This window comes from Mirounga leonina, unplaced genomic scaffold (genome assembly GCF_011800145.1).
Source record: "Mirounga leonina isolate KUSES-001 unplaced genomic scaffold, KU_Mleo_1.0 Mir_104, whole genome shotgun sequence".
Lineage (NCBI taxonomy): Eukaryota > Metazoa > Chordata > Mammalia > Carnivora > Phocidae > Mirounga > Mirounga leonina.
In genome coordinates, this window is record NW_023270231.1 from 22,213,926 (window position 1) to 22,240,682 (window position 26,757).

General features: G+C 41.1%; 1 protein-coding gene across 1 annotated transcript in view; it reads right to left on the reverse strand.

The window, feature by feature from the left end:
- Positions 1-536: 536 nt before the first annotated feature.
- Positions 537-26,757, reverse strand: part of CAMK4 (calcium/calmodulin dependent protein kinase IV) — a 205,744-nt gene continuing 179,523 nt past the window's right edge. Inside the window, exons 7-11 of the mRNA XM_035015668.1 lie at positions 25,776-25,850; positions 12,640-12,715; positions 7,986-8,112; positions 3,293-3,445; positions 537-1,888 (exon numbers count right to left, since the gene is read on the reverse strand). Of these exons, the coding sequence (XP_034871559.1) occupies positions 1,457-1,888; positions 3,293-3,445; positions 7,986-8,112; positions 12,640-12,715; positions 25,776-25,850 (863 nt within the window). The 3' untranslated portion in view covers positions 537-1,456. The remainder of the gene's footprint in view (positions 1,889-3,292; positions 3,446-7,985; positions 8,113-12,639; positions 12,716-25,775; positions 25,851-26,757) is intronic.

Sequence of the window (26,757 nt, forward strand, 5' to 3'; positions counted from 1 at the left end):
CAATAAAAGTGTTCACTTCAACTCAAACTAGAAATAAATATGAGGTACTTGGAATTTAAGTGTGATTTCTGTAGCGGAAAAGTGTTCATATGGAAATCAAAGAAAAATACTTTGAAAAATATCATGGTGAAGTATTAGGTCTAATGTTACAGCTTCTCATGAGTCTGATTTGAAATCATTGCTTTCTTTTCATTTTTTTTTTTTTAAGGTGAATAAAACATTGCACTGTCCTAAATTTCTTGGCATGGAAACTAAAAACTACATTGTAAAATTTGGGCACTTCTATTCCAAGCATGAAAAAAAGATATAAAAGATTTTCAGAAATATCTTTCGTTCATAAGCAATGTATCTAGATAACCATCAACTGAAGGAAAAAAGGACTTTCATAAACAAAAGTTTCCTTAATCTAGTAAAATCAATAATGAACGATCTTATAATGGAATATTATTCTCACTCTATTCAGACATTTTGGCACCAGCCTCTGGGGTAGATTTTTCTAAAAATCTGAAACTTGGTAATTGTAGAGTTTATCCATAAAAATGTCACTGTCTTTAAAGCTGTAGAAACTCATGAATAAATCCAATTTTATCTGAAAATGACAAACAGTCAACCTTTGTGAGAATAAGTCCAGGGCTTAGCTCCTTTTCTTCCCTCGATTTCTTTAGCCCACCTTAAGTGTTGTCCATGAGAAAGAAACTGTATTAGCAGGGGAAGGAAGGAATACATCCCTCAGCATAAGTTTGTAAAATGCTTTCTACAGGATTGTAAAATGGCAGGATTTTGTGATAGAACATTTTTGGTTATTAGTAATATAGTGTGTATAAATAAGGACAAAATAAGAAAGCGTTGTCTACACAAGCTTTAAGGGCAATTTGTTTCATGGCCCTTACGTATGCTTCAATTTCTTACCATTTTAAGTGGGAATTTTTTTTTTTTTTGTACGTATCATAAAACTAACCTGTAACCATCTCCTTGTAAACAGTTTGAACACACTGGACAGTTTGAGCACATTGAAAACTATGGTGTTGTGAATGCCATGGGAACACGTCTTAGAGCACTACCTAATATTAGTTAAGCAAGAGTCCAAAGGAATTACTGCTTTATGAAGAAATCCAAAGGATTAGGATGACTAGGTTTTCAAAGCAAAAACAATTCACTAGTTACTTCAACGTGTGCTATTGGTCCCTGAACATGTATGTTTTTAAATGTTGTGTTTACTTGCAATTTCAAATTTAACTCCTCGGCATTAGGTATCCATTACATACCATAGAAGACACTATTTTTTCATAAAGCAGTCACATGCATGAATTTAGGATTACCAACTGATAGATATGTATTTTTTTTTGCACCTCAAAAAACAGAATCACTATAGTGCATATCATGCTTCCACACCTTCCTTGAAGGACAAAATGCATAAAGTGCCAGAATTTGGCTTCCAGTTTGGAAAGAAGCCAAATCAGTATTCCGGCAGGATCATGTCATTCTGCTGAGCTCCAAATCCCAGAGCCGGGTTTTCTTGCCCTTCTTTGGGGACTGCTGCTTCCTCCATGGTCTTCAGCTTCTCCTCTATTAGGCCCTCCTCTATTTCCGGGTCAACCGCCTTTATCCCATCCTCTAGTGCCTCGGGCATCATGTTGGTAGCCCTTCTATCAGCATCTTTAACTTCCCCTACGGCCTGTACCTTCATCAGCTCAGCCTCTGCCCCCTCAGCTGCCACCTGGGCCCCACCTCCTTGAGCTTTCTCTCCTTCCGAAATAGCTTTAACATCTTCTCTGCCATCCTGGGTCAGAGCTGGCGCTTGGCTGGCCTTCTGGCTCTCTTGGATGCTGCCGTGGCTGCTGCTGGCACTGCCCAGCCGGGAAGAGGCCACTACGGCCTTCACTGCTGCCTGATTGGAAACAGACAAGTGTCAGGTGTTATTTCCACTTCCCGTCCTGAATCAGAGTTCAATCTCAGCTTTGCGTTTAGGGATTTTGTTGTATCTGTTTTATATGTTCAAAATATATTCCAAGATGGTTGAATGAAAGCTTGTCTGGACATGAACAGCAAAATCTTTTTTAATCTCAAGCCTACTGTATTTAATCATCTGGACAAGTGAAAGCTTGGATAAATGTGTTTGCCCCTGGATTACCTGTTTGCAAATATTTTGGACTTTGTTTCCCAAAGTGTTTCATGGAACACTAGTATTATGCAACAAAAGAATTCCATGGTCAAGTTTGTTTGAGAAGTCCTGGGATAAGTCAAGGTTATTTAATCCAAGGTATTTCAAATCAGTTTGACCATACAACCTTTAAGGTTTATTTAGTCTTTATCAGCCTGTAAGTGATGGCTGAATAGAACATTATTTTTGACCCTCAGCTGTTCTCTGAAATCCTCTGCAGCTATAGTAAGTCCTAAACACCATTATGTAAGAGAAAATCTTATCTAATATATATTCCATATATATTCTATACAAAGATATATTTTGGGTAATTTTCTATATTATGTGAATTACAGTTGACCTTTGAAAACATGGGTCTGAATTGCAAGGGTCCACTTATGTGCAGATTTTTTTCAACAGACACATTAAAAAAAATTTTTGGAGGTCTGTAACAATTGAAAAAACTCACAAAGTGTGTAGCCTATAAATACCCAGAACATTGAGAAAGAGTTAGGTATTATTCTAAGAATATAGCACATAATATATATAACATCCAAAATATGTGTTAATCAACTGCTATCGGTAATGGCTTCCAGTCAACAGTCGGCTATTAGTGATTAGGTTTTTGGGGAGTCAGAAATTATAGGTAGATCAACTGTGTTGAGGAATTGGTGCCCCTAACCCCAGTGTTGTTCAAAGGTCAGTTGTATTTTAATTTTTATCAAGTGTGGGAATTTATTTATGTAATTACAAAATACAGGTTTTTAAAAAAGTTTCCCAATTTTCACATATTCAGAAAGAAGGCAACTTTCTGAATAAGTATCAGTTTCCTGAGCAATGCTGTTTAAGCAGTTCAGTCTTAATTAAATGAGAAACAGTGATCAGATATTTGGTGAGTAAATCTCAACCTATAACATATTTCCCTTTACTAACAATGAGTTCTTATGAGAGAATAACATGACCCTCAGTGGCTTTACACCAGTATTGTTGGGATTTCAAGGCAGGATTTTCCCTGGTACCACAGAAGATGAATAATATTAGATGAAGAATAAATGGAATTATCTTTAATAGTTCAAGCTGAGAGAGAGATTTAAAAAAAAAAAAAAACACACACACACAAAACAAAACAGAGCAAAACAAAATATATCTTACCTTAAGCTTGCGCCGGGCATTGAATTCTTGGAGCTTCTTTTGAGCAGTATCCATGTGTACAAAATTGGCTGCTTTACCTGTGACCCATGGATGCTGGAGAGCTTGGAAGGTAGTCAGCCGTTTCTTAGGATCCAAAACAATTAGTTTTCTGACCTGAAATGATGAAGAACCATAGATTTCTTAGGGAGATTTTTATAGTGACCCAGCTTGTGAACTTCTAGGTTTTATTCTATTTTCCTAGCAGTACCACTAACTATACATTAAAAAAAAAAAAAAAAAAAAGCTTTTAAGCCCTCAGTGGTCACTGTAAGGATAGCTTCAGATAGCAGTCGCTGAGGGGGTCTGAGAAGACAGTGGTGTGTGCCACCTGAGAGGCCAGACCGGCAGGCGGCTTTCCAAGGGAGGTCAGAGAAACAGGTTCTTGGTTGCCTGTGGACTGGAAGTTCTTTGAAGGAGAACCAGCATCTGAATAATTCTAGGCTGTACTTAGCACCAGTTAGATTTAGAATTTCGGATGCATCTCAATGGGGATGGAATCATCGTGCATTCATCATGCTTTGTGTAGGGATTTTTTTTTTTTTAAAGATTTTATTTATTTGAGAGAGAGAGAATGAGAGAGAGCGAGTACATGAGAGGGGGGTGGGTCAGAGGGAGAAGCAGACTCCCTGCCGAGCAGGGAGCCTGATGCGGGACTCGATCCCGGACTCCAGGATCATGACCTGAGCCGAAGGCAGTCGCTTAACCAACTGAGCCACCCAGGCGCCCTTCTGTAGGGATTTTTTAAAAAAGATTTTATTTATTTGTCACAGAGAGAGAGAGCATGAGCGGGGGGAGTGGCAGGCAGAGGGAGAAGCAGGCTCCCCGCTGAGCAAGGAGGCCCATGCGGGACTCGATCCCAGGACACTGGGATCATGACCTGAGCCGAAGGTAGACGCTTAACCGACTGAGCCACCCAGGTGTCCCATAGGTGGGGATTAAATGGCAACAAAGAGATAGTATAGTTTTTATGCTTATCCCATCATTCTATGATAAAATTCACTCTAATACCTTGAAGGTTGTGAAGGAATAAGCCAAGTGCTGGAGTAAAAGGGTGTCAGTGGTTTAGGGGTATGATTTGTTTCAAGGACTAAATTCAAACCATGGCAGACCAGTCTGGGAGGTTGACCCCTGAGAATGAGCAGATAATAAACTGCCAGGAAGATCAATAACCAAAATAATCCCTGGCCCTGCGCTCAGAAAGGGTGACCTGGAATGAGGTAGAGACTATTAAGAGTTAGGAGGCCCACGTTCAAGCTCTAGTTACATCTCTTACCCACTTTTGTGAGTCTGGACAAAGACCGATATATGAATTGAGTGCCTATGGACATTTTCCTAGGCCCTTTTCTTATATGATCTCTTTTCCACCTTAATTCCTTTGTAAATACATTCTTACATACATATAAAAATGTTTAAAAACTTGTGTAATTCTTTCCATAACCTTATCGACTTGGAACAATTAGCTCCAATTCATAAATGAGGGATGGAAGGAAGCTCAGAAAAATTTAGTGCCTTAACTAAGGCCAGACAACTTGTAACTGGTGGAGGCTCTGTTCCAATTCAGGTCTTTCTTACCTCAGAGCTCATCTTGTGGCCACTACACCTCAGTGCCTCCAAGGGCAGTCCACCCCTCTGGCCTTCATCTGCCCATGTGGCAGATGGGGGCTATGGGTGATGTAAGGCCTAAGGTCTTTTCTAACTCTGTTAAGCTAACAAGAACTGAGCACAGGCTAGCACAATCAGGCAGTAAGTCAAATGAAGAACAAATATCTGGTTCTCCTCTTACTTCTTTTCTGCAAAAGTTGCAAAGAAATGTGTGTTTGGGGTAGAGAAACATAATTTGTAGAGGGCAGAGATGTGAGGCTGCTTATGCTAAAAATCTGAGAGGAGGTGGTGGGAGGTACAGATGATTAAGGAAAATGAATGCAGAGCAGTAAATAAAAATCTGATTGCAGTCATAGCTGTCACCTGCGGGATACATGTCCTAATAATTTCGTACAAATGGTACCTAATCCTTAACAATTCACAATGAGATCTTTCCCTCCCATTTTCCAATCATCCTCATCTTCCTCATCATTACCATCCTCCTCCTCGTGAAAATATGAAGAATTTACTGAAAGTCAGTATGTGCCCCCAAATTCCCACCTGTCAGAGTTAATCTTTGCATTTGAAGATATGGATGCACTGAACTGTTAAACTTGCTGAAGGTCAGAGAGCCCCATGACCTTGTGAAGATTCAACCCTAAAGCCTTGCCATAATCCTACAGCCCCCCTTACAGCCTGACCCTACCACTCATCTGCACTGTTCCCCTGCTGATTTCAGAATAGATGTGGGTGCTGCTGATAGGTACACATCTGTGGTACTCAAGGATTCCTTTAGTGCTGAAGTTTTATAAATATATTAGCCCAAAGGTAAGATTTAGCTGAATGAAGGCATACCACAGCTAACCCTTGTCCCCATTTGATTTTTATTAGCGATGAAAGAAATGGAAGGAGGGCTATATAAAGGAACTGTTAGGGAGTTAGTTGGTGGTAGTCAGTTAACCTGCATTATAGCCCTTAAGTCTCCCAGCAATTTAGAGAAAGGTACTGGGATCATCCCAGAAAAGAAAACTAAAGCAGAGAGATTAGATAACAAGCCCCAGGTCACACCTTGAGGTTATGACCAAGAGGGCTCTTGAATCCAGATATGTCAGACTTTAAAAATCCATGGTCTACTTCCTGATTCATCGTTTCATTCAAAAAACAGTTGTTGAGTCTGTACTATACGCCCAAATGGTACTAAGATCTGGGCACACATGCCTCGACCTCTCCCAGAATTTACAATCTAGCTAAGGAAGTTCTTCCCACAAGTAAATATAAGTCACAGCCATCATGAATGAGTAAGTCCAGGGGGCAACGGAACAATGTGGCAGAAGGAACAAAGCAATTGTGGGAAGGAAGGACTGCTGGGGCGGGGGGGCAGACAAGGCCACCAGGAGGATGTCAAAGGCAACTAGGGCTTGACAGTAAGACTTACCCATGCGAGAGGGGTGTGTGCATGTGTGTGTGTGTGAGAGAGAGAGAGAGAGAGAGAGAGAGAGAGGAAGAAAGGAGGGAAGAATAGTACAAAGCAGAGGAAAGGGTAAGGGCCCAATGCTGAGCTACCCTGATGAGGGACTGGTGGGTCTGGTGCCCTGGAGTGAAGCCCATCAGAGGACAGGGCTGTGAAATGGGTAGCATGGGCAGGGCGACAGACTCCCGACCAGCCTAGGTGGTGCTATGTAGAGCTGGTCACAGATTTTGGATTTTATCCTAAGAGCCTCAAAGCAGGAGAGTGACAGGATGTGATTAATTTCTTAGGCCCTTCCTCTGGATCCTGTGTGGAGGCGGCGGGAAGGCCACGGGGGAGGCTGTGGCCCAGGTCGGGCAGGAGGGGGCGGGCGCAGCGGTGGCGGAACGGAGGGGAGTGGACGGCTTCAAGAGGCGGCCTGACTCGCGGGAGGAGGTGGGAGGATCCTGCACACGTCGCACACACTGCCTCTCTGCCTGGCCCTACTGAAGAGTCATGGGCTACGGGGGTTTGTTCCATGAAGGAACATGGATGGGAAGGAGGAAATGTTTGGAGGGAAAAGAGCATTGGCTGGAAACCTGGCTCATTCATTCTGCTGGGAAGCTGTGGGACTTTGGACAATCATTTCACCTTTCTGGGCTTTAGCACCCTCAACTCTATTTTTTTTTTTTTTTTTTTTTACTTATTTATTTAAGAGAGAGAGCACGCGCGCGCGCACACACGCACGAGCAGGGGGAGGGGCAGAGGGAGAAGCAGGCTCCCCGCCGAGCAGGGAGCCCAAAGATGTGGGGCTCGATCCCAGGACCCTGGGATCATGACCTGAGCCCACTTAGTGACCTTAACCGACTGAGTGACCCAGGCGCCCCCAGCACCCTCAACTTTAAAATGAAGGAAAGACTAGATGACTCATAAGATCCCTTGGAGAGCTAGCTTTTGTGGTTCAAAAGTCAGTTTTTAGTTATTTCTGTGTGGTTTTTCTCTAGACGATTGATGGGTAATGTTTTCATCCCAAGTTAATATCCCCTTTATTTTAGAACAGGTGGGCCATCCCCCCAGAATGTATGTCTTTCCTTTATGCAAACAAACTTCAATGTTAGCTTAAGCAAGAACCCAAGTAAAACAAACAAAAAGCCAAATAAAATGAACTATCAGTAGAGTGTAACTTGTTTATGATGCCAGTAAGGCATGATGGGACTTGTGCTAATATTGCGATATTTCAGTAAGTTTGAACCTTTCAAGATGCAATGTTGTTTTATTCAAAGTATAATCAAATCTAGGTAATCTAGGCAAGCCCTGTTAAAATGGAATTCTAAATTATGTTTGAATTCGCTCAGTATAGCTGGCTTCAAAAGCAAGATTCTACATTGACTAGGTGGTAAAATCTCACTAACTAATACTGCAGTAATTTTTAAGTTGTGATAATTCAGCAAGTGATGAGTCAAGCATATCTGTTTTTCATGATCTACAAAAAAATGCATTATGTGCACTGTTTTATTAAAAATACAATTATTAAGAAGGGGGCAAATTTTAAAAAGGACACTGCCCATTAATTAGTTAAAAAATGAATGTGAAGATTTTACTTCATTTTGTTTTGGTCACACTTACCAGGTCCTTGGCATTTAGAGATACTTCATCCCACCAGGGGGAGATAAAGTAGTATTCACAATTCAGAATTCTCCTGAACATGAACTGATCACCTCTTTCATCATAGAATGGTTCAAATCCACAAAGTCTAGAAGGACAAGAGATAGGGAATAAAATGTCTTTAGAAGCCTAAATATATCTCATCAAATTTTTGCAGAAATTCCAGACTGTCCTTTCCAAGCTTCCTGTTATGAATGCAAGTCTACTCAGCACAAGTGTGTAACTGCCTTGTTACAGTTCACTTTTGACTGTATAAATACACAATCATGTCCTCTGGCAGTAAGAACAGATACCAAACCGACTTAGAATTTCTACAAAGAGTTTATAATAACATCAATAATTATGACACAAAACAACAATAAGGATAATAGCTAACGTTATTACAGGCACCATGCTAATGACTTTCTGCAGAATTTTCTTACCAGGAATTGAGAAGACAGATTGATTAGAGTTCCAATTTATTATGAAGTGGAAGAATCAGGATTTTTTTTTTCTGAGCTTTTTAAGGATTTGTTTATTTATTTATTTATTTATTTTTGAGAGAGGGAGTGAGAGAGAGAGCATGAACAGGAGGAGAGGCAGAGTGAGAGGGAGAAGCAGGCTCCCCGCTGAGCAGGGAGCCCTAGGATGAGGACGTGGGGCTCGATCCCAGGACCCCAGGATCGTTACCTGAGCAGAAAGCAGACACTTAACCGACTGAGCCACCCAGGCACCCAAGAATTAGGATTTTTGAGAATAAAGAAATTAAGAGGTAGACAGGAAAGATTTTTCAGTCATTTTTATTCAGCCCTATTCACCGAATTCCTCCATAGAAATGAGTCAAGTATTAGATTTCCATCCCACTCCAGTTTGAATTTCAGAGTGAACAAAGACAGGAAGTAAGACTTTTGTCAGGAAATGGCCTTTTAAAACTTGACACAGGGAACACATGAGGCCAACAGAGATGAGCATCTAGCATCTGCGCAGCCTTGTGTGTGACCCTCACTTCTGTCCGTCTTAAAGACCCACGTTCACCTTCATTTTCCACTAGAGGGTCAGCCTATAAATGAATGGGGAAAGTGGGAGAAGAGAAATACAGCATCATCTCTGGCATCCTAAAGGGAGAGAGGAAAAGTGAGTTGCCGGTCAGGGCCCACCAAAGCCTCCACTGTTTAGAGACAGGTACAGGTTCTGAAATCACTAGGGATTGAAAGGGGACTATAAATAATAAATCCCTCCCAGGGCATGTGTTGCACTGAAGAAAAAATGGGGGGAAAAGAATGAACACATTAAAAAACATTCTCCCAAATTCTTCCTTCAAGCTGGTCGGGTTGGTGCAGAGCATGAAATGTTTGAGTGTATTCTAGTGCAGTGGGTTTCTACAGAGAAGCATTTTCTCACATCCTTTGCTCAGGGAACACCCTGTTGGGAGAGTCTTTGTCTTTTTTTAAATATTCTGGAGCCAGCCAGGAAAAGACGGGGCTTGGCAGTGCTGAGTCGCAGACTAGGGAATCTTCCAGTCCCACTGCAGCAGTCTACACAGAGAATCCTGCTGCCGCATAAGGAGAGAAGGGAGCCCAGGTCCACACCTTGACAAGGAGGTAGCTCAGCCTTACTTGGCCATCCTGTGCCATCCACGGCACTAGAAAAATATAGCCTGTTGTTGTTAGTAATGGAGAAATTAGCCAACGTTCCAGGCTTAGTTTAAGAAACTCTTACGTTTCCCCTTCTGGAAATCTAGAAAGAAACATGACAGTTCAGAAGGTACAGTGCTCAGATGCCTTTCTCACTTCTCAGACATGCCTGTAAATGTGTGTACTGGTGACGGAAGTAAGAAGTTTATGTCATAGCCTGAAATGCCAAAAATGGAAGCCATGTGACATAGAGCAACACACACACACGGTGCAAAAAGCCTTCAGACATGGAAATATTTGAATGATGACAATGATAGTTTAGGAGGATATTAGGATTATCCAGGCCTGAAGTGTGAATGTATACTAAGGGAACCTCCAAGCCAATGGGCAGAACTATTGTGTTGAAAGGTGAGAGAGAGAGGCTGAATCTCTGATGTTATCGGATTCTGATTCTGACCTGAGCATTGTAGTAGTTGCTTTTGTCTGTAGTAGGTACAAAGGGTTTAGGTGTAAAAGGTAGAGGGGCCAGAATTTCTGTGAGAAACAACAAAATGGCTTTCATTTCCAGTCTACTGTCATCCTTAGAAATAGAAAGGTCATAGCACAAAATAGCCTTATGGAACTTATAATAATAATAAAGGAGATATATAGGTCCAATGGCACGATCTTGGAGAAGTGTCCCAGTGAACCTCGCCTGGTGGACTTCATCAGTTATTCACGAACTACAGATTAGATAAAACCACCCTGGGCTTAGGGGCTGACAGAAGTGAGGCCAGCACTAAAGGACATTAGTTGTAAGCAGCACTGATAACATATTTTCACTTGGGAGCTACCACTGCGTACTTTGAACCAACAACTATTAATTAATGACCTTAAGTGAACCAAGGGAAAGGACCTTGACCGACTTTTTTTTTTTTTTTTTTTTAAGTAGGCTCCACATCCAGCATAGAGCCCAGCGTGGGGCCTGAACTCACAACCCAGAGATCAAGACCTCAGCAGAGATCAAGAGTTGGATGCTTAACTAACTGAGCCACCCAGGAGCCCCAGGTCCTTGGCAGACTTTTAAAATTATTTTCAGGGCTATGATAAGATGTTTCTCCAACAATCACATTTTTTTCTCTTCATTTTCCCTGGTCAGTGACCATGTCATGGAATTTTATTCATTCCATATTTCAGGTGTTCAGGGTGAATGTGATGTAGTTTCTCCGTCTCTCTGAGTTCTTGTACATCCTTAATGCTTCCCCCCCACACCCCTCCCATCACATTTCAGCATGAAATTGCAATTGATTGGGCACATTTTAGGGGCAAATCTGATGCATTATTTGCATGGTTCGGTTTTTCATTTGACGTCACCTACCTAATTCAGGAGCCAACATTTTCTTCCCAGTATGGAAGTGATCTCAAATGTAAGCTGAAGAAGGAATTCCATGATGTGGCCTCAGGAATTCATTTTAATGAATTAAGCACTTAGGATGGCAAACACATTATCTAACAGTTTTGCACTTTCCTAAGAAAAAACATGGTTATCTACCTCTCCAAATGCTTTTCAAGCTTTAGTATATTCTGGATACACAAGGAATTCAACATTGAAACTATCTTTTGACATTACATCGTAGCAGATGGCGATTTACTGGGTTGCTTGTTAAACATTTTTGTCTTGGCTACAGATGACTGAGTATACCCAGGTGAACTTAGAGTTTACTAATTTGTTTGGGGGTACCCTAGTTACCTTCCTTCTAGCCCTTATTACCTAGACACTGCGCTTTCTAAGATCACTATTAAATTAAAAAAAAATCCCAAACCTCTTTCTGCTATGGACTGAATTGTGTCTCCCTAAAATTCCTATGGTGAGAAGTCCTCATGTGATGGCATTTGGAGATAAGGCCTTTGGGAGGTAACTAGGGTTCGATGTGTTCATGAGGGTAGGCCAACTTCATGATGGGATTGGTGTCCTTCGAAGAAGAGATACCAAAGAGCTTCCATTCCTTCTCTGCCAGATGGGGAACGAGCCAGGAGGCAGATGTTTGCAAGCCAGGGAGAGAGCTCTCACCAGGACCGGGCCTCCTGGCTCCCTGAGCTCAGACTTCCAGCCTCTGGAACCTCGAGGGATAAATGTCTGTTGTTGAAGGCACCCAGCCTGACCGACTAATATATTTTCTTTTATACCCTCTAAAGTCTCTTTATAGTTGTGAATATTCCAGGTTTCAAGTAACTGGGCAGTGTCCTCCACATGGCAACCAAATCTACTTGTTTTGAATTAAACTCTGGGGCTCATTGATAGCTTGCTTCTAGGGCTGCTCTTCGGCAGTCCTCCAGACACTCCTCAGCCCTTCTTGCTTGTCTTCCTCATGTTCCTCGGCAATTCCATCAACTCTTTGGCAAATTTCCTGAAACCCTTTTTTTATTAGTAGACAGAAGCTCAGGAATGGCGTTGGGGATACCAGAGAATGAGAGATTTAGCTCATCTTTTTTCTACCAGGAAAAAGGTTTCTCTGAGTTTAGGGTATTAAACTCAAGGTCCTTGAGGACCTAACAGAGACAGAAAACAAAACTGATAGCCAAATTGCATTAAAAACACTGCTGACAAGAAATGTCCCTGTCTGGAATTGCTTAGGAGATTAAATAGCCATTTGCCCTTTAAAAAGGACCGATACTGTATTTTGACAAGATGTAAATAAGTAAACAAGGGCAAGTTAAATAGATGGGCTTGGGTTTCACATTCGTTACTATCATCAAATAGTGAATTGTTCCCCAAATCTGCTATACATTGCACTGCAGAATGAGGTGTAGAAAAGCCCTGGACAGAAGGTCTGGCCCCAGGAAAATCAGAGAAGAAAACACAATGTTTGTTTTCAAAAAAGTCTATCACTAACTACATTTAGTATGTTGTAGAAAATTACAAAAGTCAAAAAGTAATCTTGCTTTTTATGAGGACTCTAAGTACCTAAGAAATATACAGCAAAGGCAAATAGTACCCATAGAGATTGCTTTTCTTCACTTACAAGATGTAGGTGATTATTCCTACAGACCACATGTCCACCTCAGGTCCATAGGCACAGCCTCTAAGAATTTCAGGTGCTGCAGAAAGAATGAATATTGTGTTAAATTGGACTTTAAACTTAACATTTACATCTCAATAACAAGCAACAGGTAAGAATTAATTAACAGAAAGTTCAGAACAGTTTTGTAATCAATTTTGTCCCCCCAAACCAAAGTAGGGGACTACAGTTCTTAACATCTATTTTAGTGGGAGAAATTAAAAGTCTTTCTGTGTTTGGGGTGCAAAGCTATTATCTTTGATAGTCTATATTGGAACATCATTCCAATCAGATCTGTTGTAAAAGATCCCTTACTTCAAAGGGAGTTTTGTATGCAGAAAAGAAAGACAAGTTCAGCAGAGTAAGGGGGAAAATGCACAGTGATGCTACCTTGAGATCTAGATCTGCTTGGAGCACGGAGCATCGATGCACAGGTGTATTTGACCGTGTACAGGACAGGGAGCAGGGCAGACAGTCGGAAGGACTGAGAAGCCTCGAGTGCTGGGAGGCTGGAACAAGAGTTCGAAGGGGCCCTGGCACATGCCCTAGCACTGAGAACTACATGGAGGTCACCTGAGGGCAGCTGTCCCCAGTCAGTCTGGGATTATGAATGGAGAAAGGGGCCTTCTCTGTGCACAACAAGCCTGCTCCTATTCGCCCTGCTCACCACTGTGAAAATGGAAGGTCTTCTCAGCCATGAAACAGCCCTGTAGTATAGAATGATGAGACCTTTTCTGTTGGTATTATGTTGGAGCTGTGAAAATGGAGCATATACTGGGTCCAATCGTTTGTACCGAGAATTGGAGGTGTTATTTGTTTGTCTAACTAACAAGGAAGAAAAAAAAAAAAAAAGAAGTGAGAGCTTTACAATCCATGCAGAAATAAGGCTCAGACCTATAGACCAGAGTGGCCTTTTTCTATTTTGAACAAAAGTGCTGTAGGTGTCAGTGGGGTCCCCGAGGAAGGAGGTGATTGATAGATGCTGAGGGCTCCTTGAGGGAGGCTTTGGGGATGGGGCACCACACTCCTCCTTCCAGCTGGAAGCAGGAGAGCAAGGAAGCTGGATCCCCTGTCTATGCAGGCTGGGCATGTCATATTCAGTGTAGATTGTCAAAGTGAGCTCTGGAAGGAAGCTATCCTCCTGGGACTTTGGATGTGACTTAGAAGAAGGAACACAGTGGATTTTCCACTGGTGTCTTCCCATACTATTCCCCACCCCCCATCCTTTTGCAATCAGGATATTCTCTTCCCTGCAGAAATTGAGTTACATAAAATACAGGAGATGAAGAGCCCATACGATGAAATGAAAGTGGGCAATGTAACACTCCAAGCAGCCATTCAGCAAGATTCACCCTCTAAAGCACGGTATCTGGGGCCAAGAAGTTTTTCTCATCTATAGGCACATTATTCCTAGAAATTTTTCCTCTTAAGATTTAATTAGCATGATTAAGAAAAATGCACACTCATTGCCAACACCGTTCACTCTGTCAGGTTAGTTTTTCTTTTCCAGGGCAATCTGGCCCCATATGGGGTTTCTTTGGGCCCCCACACTGAACTCTCACTTGCAAATGCTTTGCTCATCAGAGTTCAAAGGAAACTCGGGTTAGGCCGCCACTGTCAGGAGGGCGGCTGCCACTGTCTACACTGCAGAGAGGTATTCCAGTCAGGCAGCTGAACTCATGCACACTTTGTACTGTTAGTCCTTCCCCACGGTCTTCCCGTCCGTGAAGTGCTATCAAGTCCCACAGGGACATTTAAACATACAGACATATGTTGGGGAGAGTCTTTTACATTTTCTGGGACTTGTTTTTACCTCTAAAATCTAAGTGAATTGGGTTAGCGGATTTCCAAGTTTACTCTGAGTTTTAAGCTGCTAGTCACTGTGATATTATTAGTAGAAGGATCATTTACACAAGAAGAGAGGACCTTGGGGCACCTGGGTGGCTCAGTTGGTTAAGCGACTGCCTTCGGCTCAGGTCATGATCCTGGAGTCCCTGAATCGAGTCCCGCATCGGGCTCCCTGCTCGGCGAGAAGCCTGCTTCTCCCTCTAATCCTCCTCCCTCTCATGTACTCTCTCTCTCATTCTCTCAAATAAATAAATAAATCTTTAAAAAAAAAAAAAAAAAGAAGAAGAGAGGACCTGCACTCTACTTCCAGAACCTGCTGCACTCCCGTTCCCCCTGCGGGAGTGCCTACAATGTGTGCTGCCCTGTGGGAACCTGTCCCGAGGGATGGCAATCAGCCCTCCTGTGCTGTCCAGAGAGTAGCACGCTGTTGCAAAGGCCAGATGTTTTTCTGGCATTCTTTACAGCTCCCAGGCTAAGGCCCCAAACGAACTGAATACCATGGAACAAAATTCTTTCTGAATCCACTTTACGGGGCATCTGGGTTTCTTACCTGACATGGCAATATCTGACCTCCCTTCCCAGCACAGGGTGCAACCTTACCCTCCAGAGGCAGTTTGGTTCCTTGTAAGGCATTATTAGGCTGCAATGTGGGCAAAGCTTGTGGTGTGAAAAGCTAAACTTTCCCTGGGGAAGTTAACTGAGACAAAAGGAATATAGAATGTTTTTGCCCTCCATAATAAGTTTCTCTTAAAAAGAATTTATAATATTTATTTTTATTTTTATTTTTATTTTTATTTTTTTTAAAGATTTTATTTATTTATTTACTTGAGAGAGAGAGAAACAGCATGAGAGGGGAGAGGGTCAGGGGAGAAGCAGGCTGCCTGCTGAGCTGGGAGCCTGATGTGGGACTCGATCCCAGGACTCTGGGATCATGACCTGAGCCGAAGGCAGTCGCTTAACCGACTGAGCCACCCAGGCGCCCCAAGAATTTATAATATTTATTAATCATAATACAAAATTTAGGGGAAACAAACTCTAAGCACCTAGACTCAATCAGATACCAGTAACTTTTAAATATTTGCTAGTTAACATGACCTTGACTTCAGGATCAGCAGAACATACTTTTGTAATGTTTCTGAACCCTTTCCAAGAGCCAAAGATTTCTAGAATAAATTGCAGGCTCCAACATACCAGCACTACAAGTCTCCTAGGTATCAAACGTCCTTGTGGTGGATTCTGCAAATTCGTAATTTTTCTTGAGGTGAGAAATAGTTGATTACTTCTAACTTAGTTCAAGAAAAGACATCAGCTGGTTCGCCCTTTAATGCTATAAGCGCTGTCAGCTATCCTTCCTGTCTTTTCTCACCTCATCGCCAAAACAAACAAACAAACAAACAAAATGAAGTAGGGGAGAAAATCATTTCAAGGTGTGATCCAGTTTTTAAACAGGTATTTAAAATAATTTAGAATAATCTTTTCTAAAATAGTCAATAATCCTTTATTGATTTTTCTGGCTGTCTTCTAAGTGGGTCCAAGTTTACTACCACTTCCTAAACTTACCTTATCCTTTATGTTATTGCTCATTAACACCAAATGCTACAGACCTCCCAGGACACTTCATCCTCCAAGCTCCAACAAAGAATAATTTTGGTAAATGGTCTCAGATTTGCCAAGATACCAGGCTTCGCTTTTTAAAAAGCAATTTTTACTGAATATAAAATATATATTAAAAATTCCAACTGTAGTGATGTTTATTTACCAATATCCCACTTAGATCTCAGAGTGCTGAGTTTTTTATAAGATCATGGTACCATTAAAACATCTAGAGACTGAGGGTCCATCCACAGACTGGGATGAATTTCATTTTCTTAAATAAATTCACTGTAACCAGTTCTAGGAATGGTCCTACATAAAAAGCATGGGATATGCCCTATGGCACACTGATAGAGACCACTGGTGCTAGGTTTCCCCTCTTTTCCTAAAGCCATAGGAGAAAAGCAGAGGGATGATTTTGGTCACTGACTGTACATTCATTTTGTCAATCCCTCCCAACCTATTGAGTTAAAACTACAGAGTGGCATTCTTTACCAGAAGACTTCTGACAAACTACTGTTAACTGTTTTGAGAAAGACAAATCCAAAGGAGACTAAGGTGAATGAAGTCCACAGGTTCATTCATTCACTCATTAAACAAATCATGAACTATTTATTAAGTACTTGCTGTATGACGGACACTGCGTTAGGTGGTGCTGGGGGAGTAATGGGGAGTTCAAGAGAACAAGTCTCTGCCATCACGGAGTGCACAGTTTCATGGGGGAGGAAGACATTGATCCAGAAAACCACATGAAGAAATGCAAAGTGGTAAGTGGAAGCACTTGGAGGGAGGGTGTCTCTAATAGAGGGCTGACCTGCTCAGAAAGATCAGGGAAGGTGAGTAGAGAAAGCAAAGTTTAAACTGAGATGTGAAGGACTAGAGAAGTTAACCAGGCAAAGGGAGAGGGCAGTGGATGAGGAAAGAGCCAACTGGGTTGGCTGGAGCAAGCACACAGGCAGAGACTTGGTGGCGGGCAGGGGCAAGGGGGCTCGAGGAACTGGGGTGCCCGTGGGGCCAGAGCCCAGCCCCATCCCATTGAGATGAGCCCCTGCGAGGCAGCTCGAGGCCCAACTGCAGATTCCAGTCGGTCAGGACTTTTGTTTTAGTGATTCCAAACATATGGGGAAAGAATCTATTTCATCTTGTACAGGCTTGTCTTGAATTCTGAGTTCTCTGGAGACCACAGAAGTCCACGGCATCTAGAAGTCCCTCTAAACTTTGTCTCTGAGGAGTGAGCACTGTGGAAGGAGGAGAAAGAGGGACTTCTCTGAAGCAGAAGAACAGTGTTTGGAAATTCTCTTCCCTTATAGTTCTGAACGTGGCTAGGAACCCAGAGGCGAATGCAGCCAGGGCAGCCCCCTGCGCACAGCAGCAGTCCCCACAGCTGCGCAGACGCTACACTGGGCCTTCCTCAGCATCCGTACCACGTGTGGTCCTTTGTCACCATGTCGCCTATAATTGGCGAGAATGGGGCACAACATGTGAAGCTCTGTCAAGTGCAGTATTTGCTCTGACAGCAGAGAAGATAGGCGGTGTCCCAGTGCAGTTTGCTGTGTTGTAATGAAGGTGTGAATCAGACTGGGATACAGTTGAGATGTTTCCAGAAGGGGTTGCCTCTGGCTAGAAGCAGCCTTGTCAGTTTACTACAGTGAATCTCAGAAGAGTTCCATGCTACCATGTCATAGTGTGAAAGGTCGAGAAGGGCTGAGGAGGCATTTGGGGCCTCCGCCTCTTTGGTTAGCTATGACTTGTTAGCGTAGAGCAAGAAAGAAGTTTGAAGGATGTTTTGAAACCCAAGTGATACACTGTATGTTCTAACACATCTTTTCCATTTTCCTGGGCTCTTCATCTTTTTATACCACAAACAGCAGTCAATCCAACTCGCACTTAATATTTTTCATTGAAGCTGTTTAAAAAAGTCTTCCTTGGCACACAGATTGCATGATATTTCTCTTTGTATAAATCTTACAAATGGGTGAAGAATGATAGCCTGTTTATTTTCCTCACCTTACTTTTTATTTTTTTTAATAATACCCTGAAGAGAAAATCAAATATTTGAAAACACCTAAGTACTTTCAGAAGAGGAAAAAATAAACACAACCTATTTTTATTACCCTGGGAAAGTTTCATTTCTATGAAATTCACTTTTCTATGATCCCACAGAACCCACCCATCTTAGAGTAATCACTATTTTTTCTGAATCTTAATCACACTGGGTCTCCTGCTCACTTTAAAGTTGTGATGAATGCTGGCCTAGGAATAGCAAAGAGGTATTAATTGTTGAAAAGTTGCCTTTCCACTTTTGTGAGATGAGGTGGAGTATCAGTATATAAACCCAACTCATCCTAATATTAACATCATGCAAGAATCTCTTTTGGATATGGAGATACAGATATAAAGTGATGGACGTGGACTCTGAACTCTGTGAAGTATGGCAAATACCATGTTTTTCTCTAAAGGAGCTATAAATCTTACTTATCACTAATAATTCTTTTGAAGTATTTTTATTTTATGCATATCCTTTCTGCAACAACATTCTAAAATGGGACACTCTGTGGGTGTTCAGGGCCCAAAGAATACATTTTAAGCAAGTCTCCTACCCACTTGTCATCAGTCACCCTTCCTGTGACCGCTTCTCCCCTACATTCCACCCTCACATGTATAATAATAGAGCTGAGTCCTCAGCGCTGTGAATTCTCTGGCACGGCTGGTTCTGTTCTGGAAGTAGTTGCTTACGGTCATAAAGAGGTAAGCACAGAAAATGACTTATGGTATGGGGACCCAGAAGCCAAGGATGACCAGCACATTAAAAGACTGCTTCTAAACCAAAGAGAACATGAAAAGTGGGAGGATGATGTTGGTGACAATCTTCTTAGACTCAATTTTATAAGGCATCTTAGGCCAGAATATATTCGGTTAACTTGGACTGAACTAAGTGCTTGCCATAATCCTCAACACATTTTTACACATATAAAACATATAGAGAGATTGTGTGGTAATATTGTTGATGCCATATACCATATATCTGCTGGGTGATACAGAAATGAGCATGACTCTTCCTCCTCTCCCCTTGCTGATGGCCCCAAATCCTGAGACAGGAGTCAGTCAGCCTCTGGGGCTGTTTCTGAGCCAGAGAGGCAGCCCCTCCTACTGCTAACAGCTTCAGATGTTAGAATATTGTTTTGTTTATTGTATCCCATATCTGTATCCATTCATAATTCCTAATTCTGTCCTGTGATGCTGCTTCCTTCACTATCTGATGTTCTATGAATAATAAATGTGGTTCCTTCTCTCTTGCCTGCTGATGGGGATGTTGTCCCGGGATCAGTCTGGGTTGTTTCTTTTTCTGCCTTGGGGATGCTGGAGAGTCTCGTGACTTCACACAGCATCTATATGCTGACAGGGCCCACATTTAGATCAACAGCCATGTCTCTGCTCCTGAACTTCAAACATATATATCCTTCTGCCCACGTGTCACCTCCACCTGGATCTCTCACAGGCCCCCAAATCAAATATCAAATGTCAAAATCAACGAGCCCCAACCCCTTTGCTGCCAAAGTCCTGCCCATCTCAGTAAATGTGAACTCTATCCTTCCAGTTGGAGCTCTTTGGTCCTCTCTCCTATTATTTCTCCCCTTGTCACCGCACTCCACCCCACTGCCTCCTTCCTGGACTTAGAGACACCAACGCATGTTCTTGCCGCAGGGTTGGTGTGCTCTGTCCCCTCTCCCTGGAATGTTCTTTCCATAGAATCCACATGGTTTGCTCTCTCCCTTACCCCTTTCAAGTCTTTGTTCTTCTGCTCCCTTCTCCGGTGAAGCCTCCCCTGATCAGCCTGTTTGTGGCAGCCTGAGCTCCCAGCACTTCCTATCCTCCTTCCCAACTCCATAGAAATCATCACCTCTTTCTATATATTGACACACTCATTTTGTTTATAATTTGTCTTCTCCTGCCATCCTTAAAGAAGAGCTTTTGTTGGTTTCTTTCATTGCTATATCCCTAGCACCTAGAATAGTGCCTGGTGCATAGTAGGAGCTCAATAAATATTTATTAAATGAAAAAAGGACTGAATATCTACACAACTAAGTTCCACAGAATACACTTTGTTTAGGTCAGTACCAAACCAATACAAATACCCCAAGAGGCTCATTTTCCTCTAGATTTAAAAACTTCCAAGACAGCTTAAAATAAGCCTGCACTCCACCAGCAGAGTCCCTGTTGGGGACAAGAACAAGATGATCTATGGCCTTTCCTCACCACTCCTGTATCTGTGCCCAGCCCCACTTTTTTCTTTGCCTGGCACGTGTTCATTTGGATCAATGTTGTAAGCGTGCCTGGGACAGTCATATGGTGGCTGGTGACACAGCCTATCTCAGGGAGAAAGAAGGGCCATGGTAGCAAAAGGGAGATGGACCTACGCACGTTTTACTACATTCTCTGCTTGCTTGGTCTCACATCCCCTGCTCTTTCCCATCGTCGGCTAGCCCCACAGGAACCCCATGTACACACACCAGCCTGTCAAGCATTAAGTTACAGGCCACGCAATTGACATTTTACTATGTACTCTTCTGTTTTTTTCTTACGTTCACTATAAAAAGGAAGTCATCATTGTGGATATTTCATTAATTCTCAGGTGAGATCATCCCTTAGGTGGTTAGATTACCAATATAATATAATACTTTTATTTCACTTTAGCTCTTTAGTCCTCTAGAAATGAACAAAAAGACATCTTTTATGAAACTATTCTGAAAGCTTGTATTTTAGATTATTAGATTTACTTCTTTTACTTCACTTAAATTTTCCTACATTGGTCATATTAATGTGTGTTCATGTAGACAGAAATCTCTTCTGACTCCAGGCTGTTGAGAAATTATCTTTAATTTTGGTATAGTGAACACAAGAAATTATTTCTTTAAAACATAACAATGTGGGAACAACATAAGATTATCACTCTTATGCGATCCTGGCAAATGCCAACAGAAAATAAATTCTGAACAGCTTCTAGACCCTCCAAATAGAATTTGGATAGACAGGTAGAACTATGAAATATGAACATACATAGTTTAATTAACTAAGCTTATGAATTAGAAATTAGTATTAGACAGACATACTCTTTTATCTCACCCTTTACCATACTGTTTTCTTTTCTACTCTAACAGCTTTTTGTTCCTTTCTGTGATTGACATGGGTAGGGTGAACAACCACAGACTTCGAGCCTTAAATAGCTAAACCAGGCAAGACATTTGGGTTGTATACATTGTGTCCATTTATCAGGAGCCATGACCTAATGGATTTTTTGTTTTTGGGGTTGTTGTTGTTGTTTTTTTTTTGAGACCTATTTCTTTTCCCAACAACAAGATGTGGAGAATCTCTTCATGGTTATTTCCGAGCACTACTCATTGATTTCATTTATCTGGATCACAGATTTTAATTTTCTGGCCTGGAGTTTATTTTCAACTGGGCACATTTCCCAGGAAATAATGAGGAATTTGCTTAAACACACAGCATCTGTGATTTTTCTTTTGCAATTCACTTATAGGAGAACCCTCTGTTATTAATAGCCTGGGGCAAAGGTTCTATGAATGAAACTGAATGGGTGGCTTTTCACTTGTGTATTTCCTGACAAATGACAGATGGTATAAAATATAAACACCCACTCCCTCAAAAGATGTACCTGAGAAAGCCTTCCAGTAAAGGTAGAAACTAGACCCATTGTACATGAGGATAACTGACCTGGGATGTAATCACCCTTACAACAAGCAAGGAAACAAGCTCACACCTCTTCCTCTCCGTCAATTATATGGGCTCCAGATAGCTTTTCATGTCAAATGTAAAGTCTCTGTAAGTCATGCTTTCTGGAGGATGACAGTGATTCCCACCAGTCTTGCACTGGGCTCTCATTTCCAATTCATTCTATCAATGGGCAGTTTCCTCCCCACCTAAGTATTCCAGGCTACATAATAGTAATTCCACACATATATTTAGCACTTCAGAGTCCACAGAGCACTTCTATTTTTCCCTCTGAATCCTTCCTCCTTCCACCTCTGGCTTCCTTTCTGCTTTCTCTGCCTTTTCCTATAATATAGCAAATTACTGCTTCCTGGTGAGACTCTACCTTACAGCACAGCACAAAGATTATATGGATCACATTCAATCAACCAATTCCCTCTTTCCCCATTACGTAGCCTCTAGGGTGATGTGGGTATCTGTGGGGAAAAATAAATAGTAAATGGAAAATAAGCCTCCATTATTAGATGGCATTATCTGTAAGATGGGCCTGTTTATGGCAATGACAAGGGTCTGAAATAGTATTTTTATAATCATTTTATAGTTAAAAATAAACGACTGGATGTAGAACAGATCAAATACATTATTCTGAGAAGCTATTAGAGGACTGACAGCACCCAGTATGTAGATTTCTGACATCAGAAGGACAGGAAAGAGAATTTATAATAGCTTTCTAATTTGTCTTCTTTTGATCTCTTTTCTCCCTCCAATCCATCTGTCATAATGTCATTATCAAGATATCTATAAGATATAGATTTGATTTTAAAATATAATTACCCTGATTAAAAACCTTTGCTGGATCCCTATTATCTACCAAAGCAAGTCTGAATTCCTTAGCCTGATTTATAGATTATTTTAAAAAACATGGTCCATCCTATCTTTCCAAGTCCATCTGTATCTTCTGTACCAAAGACTCTTTATTGCAGTCGTGTAAAATGACAAAGTAACCAGCAGTCCTTGAACTTGCCAGATGCTACCACTCCTCTATGGCTTTTCTCTTCCTTTGCCTGCTTACAAAGATTACCTGTGGCTACCTCTTCATTTGCTGAACTCCTACTCAACCTTCAGAGTCCAGCTCAAATGCCCTCCTCTGTAAAAACCTCTTTGGGGACGATGTATTGTTCCCTCCTCCCTGTATCTTTAAGCCTTTAGCTCAGACAAATACAGAACTTACCATAACAAACTTTGATTTATTGTATATGGGCATTTCTTCTTTAATAGCCCACGAAATCCTGGAAGGACAAGACCATATGGTGTTCACTTTTGTAATCTCAGTGCCTAACTTGGAGTCTATTAGACATCCAATGTTCGTTTTATCAATGAATGAATCATTCACTCATAGAATGACTATTCTGTAATGCTGCAAGAAAGAACTGCTCTTACCACTATTATCAAAGCCACTGAAAGGATGCTAGTGTTAAGCTCTTCCTGAACTTCCCATTTTAAGGCTGCTAATTCTCAGAAAATTGCTCCAACCTACCTATCTCTTTGGAATACTAAGTTTTTGCTATTAGATAATGATTACTAAATTGCCCATCAGCTTTTTTCTTTTGGGAAATCCTTACTTTGTTTTATCATTCTTTTATCAATTCTCTTTCAATGCTTCTATCGATTGGTCAGCAGTTAGTACTCACAAATGGGCAACCCCATCTGGCATGTGGTACTAAATTCGAGGTTCTTTTTTTCCTCCATAGCTTTGGAAGTAAGAAGGCATGAAAGAAATACAAGAAGACGATAAATAAGGACCTAGGAATTAGAGAAAGGGGAAATATCTATGGCACCATTAGAAGGAAAGGGTCATGGACAGGTTGTCAGCTAATAGTTCTAAGGAAAATATATAAAAACAAAACAAAACAAAACAAGAGGATGCCTATAGGGAACATGGCATAGTTCAATGGGTTTTTTCCTAGGAATGGGAATCCTACTCTTTAAGTCTGTGGCAGAGCTAGTGAGCTGTCTAATGTGATACCCATACTTAGTAAAAGTACCCTGAATTCATTTGAGGCACCAACATGTCCAGCCACAGGCCACACTGCCAGTCTGCAGTGTGGAGGTTGTGACTGAGGACTGGCCAATAAGATATAAGCGGAAGTGACATGGAGTTTTAGCAGGTCTATTTAACCGTGAAAAGGTATACTCTTTTTCCCCCCTTCCTGTCACATAGAATGCAGATGTAATGAGTGATTGCAAGCAGCCATTTTGGACTCTGAGGATGCATGCTAAAGAATGCGAGAGCCAGACAGAAAAGGTCTGGATCCTTGGCACTGAGAGCTGCAGGGCCATAGCTGGAGAAACCACCAGAATTGCCTTTCTCTAGACTTCTAACATGAGAGAAATCAACTTCTATCTTGTTTAAGCCACAGTTACTTGGAGTTTTCTGAGTTTTCTCCTAATTGATAAACTACTCTTACTGCCAAAGAGTTTAAGATCCAGAGCAAGAATATTTGGCACAATTTAAAGATTTAATAGAAAGATAGGTATACTTAATTCTGTGTAATTATTGGGTTTATGGACAATTGAGCTACAAGGAAATAATATTTTAGATTCACTAGAGAAGCTAACTAGTTAAAAGCAAAATTATAAAATGTTTATGTGACTATAGAAACATGGAGAAAGATGAAGAATGCATAAGGCTATTAATACTCATTACATATACTTGGATTTTTACTTCTTACAATGATCAAGTAATACTTTGAGATTTAAAACACTAAAATAAAAAATATTTTAGGGGCAGCTGGCTCAGCATGTGACTCTTGGTCTTGGGATCATGAGTTTGACCCCACATTGGGTTTAGAAATTACTTAAAAATAAAATCTTTAAAAAAACATTTTAAGCTGTAAGTAATAACTGATTAACATTTCTATGAAGAAAATTATATTGATTTTATCTATGTTGCTTTTTTGAAGAGGGAATTTTATAAATCTGTTTTTAGGCCCTTGGCTACCTGGATTCTCATCTCTGACTCACTAACAACTAGATATGGAATCTTGGGAAAGTCATACTCTGGAACTCAATATGAGGATGTTAGTAAATGAACTTTAAGGCTTCCTCTAGCACTACAATTCTGTGAATTTAATCATATATTTGCTTCAGTGGATATCTAATTGTGCCTTCTGCAGTCTGATTTCTATGAATTCAAAAGCTGTTAAAATGAGTTAGTTATGTGGTTCTCGGATGTGAGGATGTCACACAGTCCATCTCTAGAGACTGGGGGACTCTGGTGGGGAACCCCACCTGAAGCCCTTGTCTTAGTAAGGCTAGGTGAGTGCTGTCAGTGAGGACTAGGGACTACCCCATTCTCACTGTTGTCCTATATGCCCCCTGAATTAATGACACACTCTCTCCTCACACACCCTCCCAAATGAATGCAAATAAGGAAAGTGACTGAGGGCTCATGGCCCTATTTCCAACCAGAAACAAAGCTGTTTCCCTGTCCTCTTTCTTGGTGACTGTCCTTCTACTCCTAACTGGGTTTAAGAGTACCTACTGCCCAAAAGACAGGTGCAGAGCACCCAGTCCTTACCCCTGGGGCTCCCTCTTTCCCTGTTAAGAGGGGTGACCTAAAGCCAACATCACTGAACCTTCATGCAGAAAAAGAGGTGGTCTGAGTATCATTTATATGTGCCTTCCTCATGGAGACTTGCATCACACTATAAGCATTTTAAAGATTTATTTATTTATTTTCATTTTTTAGAGAAGTGGAGGGAGGGGCAGAAGGAGAGGGAGGGGGAGAATCGCCGACTGTGCCACCCAGGCATCCCCCACATTGTAAGCATTTTAAATAGAGATATTAAGAGTGAAAAAATTAGATCACCAAATAAAAATAGATTTCAAATAACAGTAAAAGTAAACATCAGTATTAAAGAGCATACCGCAGTACCCTGGGGTTCCACACACTGTCTTCATGAGTACTTGATGTTCCACAATTTTAGAGAGTCCAAAATCAGCTAACAACACAAGAGAAAAATTTAATGAAACAAGTCTTTTCGCAGCTTTCATAAGATGACAGAATACTTCTGTTATTCAAAATAAAATGGACTCATTTGTTTTTGTATCTGATGATTGGATAAAGAAGGGGACCAGTCACCTGGGAGAAGAAACTGAAAAATAATAACAGTAATTCGAACCTTGCTTTAAATTGGAGAAAAATATGACTCCCAAATACATTTTATGCTCTTCTCTATAATTCCCAGCTTCTAGCAAATAAGCTATTTGTTCTTGAAGTAACAGCAGTAGATATATTTTGTCTAATGTTAACTCTGAGATTTATGAAACAGTAGCTCTAAAGTACAATATAGAATTAGTGATATAGAATTAGCATTCCAGGGGAGAAATCAAAATAAAAAAATTAGGCTTTTGTGAATGTCAAAGACATGAACAGAAATATCAAAAGGTTCATTCTGCTTCAAAATAACATCATTCCTTAGTGTATCTGATGGATAAGGATTTACTCTCTCTCATATGAGGAATATAACACTTTTTTTTTTTTCAAAAATCCTCTTTATTTATTCCTCAGAATATTACTTAGGTAAAACATTACCCAAAGTTGCTACCATTATGGTCTATTTGCTGGGCTACTTCTCTCTCACTCAGGAAACATCAGGAAACCATTCAAGGCCATTCTTCAAGAGAGGCAGGTGCAGAATTGATGCCATTTTAGACTTCAAAGATAAACCCACATTTCCACGGAGGTGCTGATCCTTATCAGGGAAAGCTGCAGGAAGTCCTTTAGAAAGAAAGCCTCTCCTGTCTAAATTAGTATCTATCCATCCATTTAAAGAAATTTCTTTAAGGATAAAATCTTTGAAAGTGATGTCAAAGGAAATGGAAGTCTCCCTGCTGTTCACTGCCTTT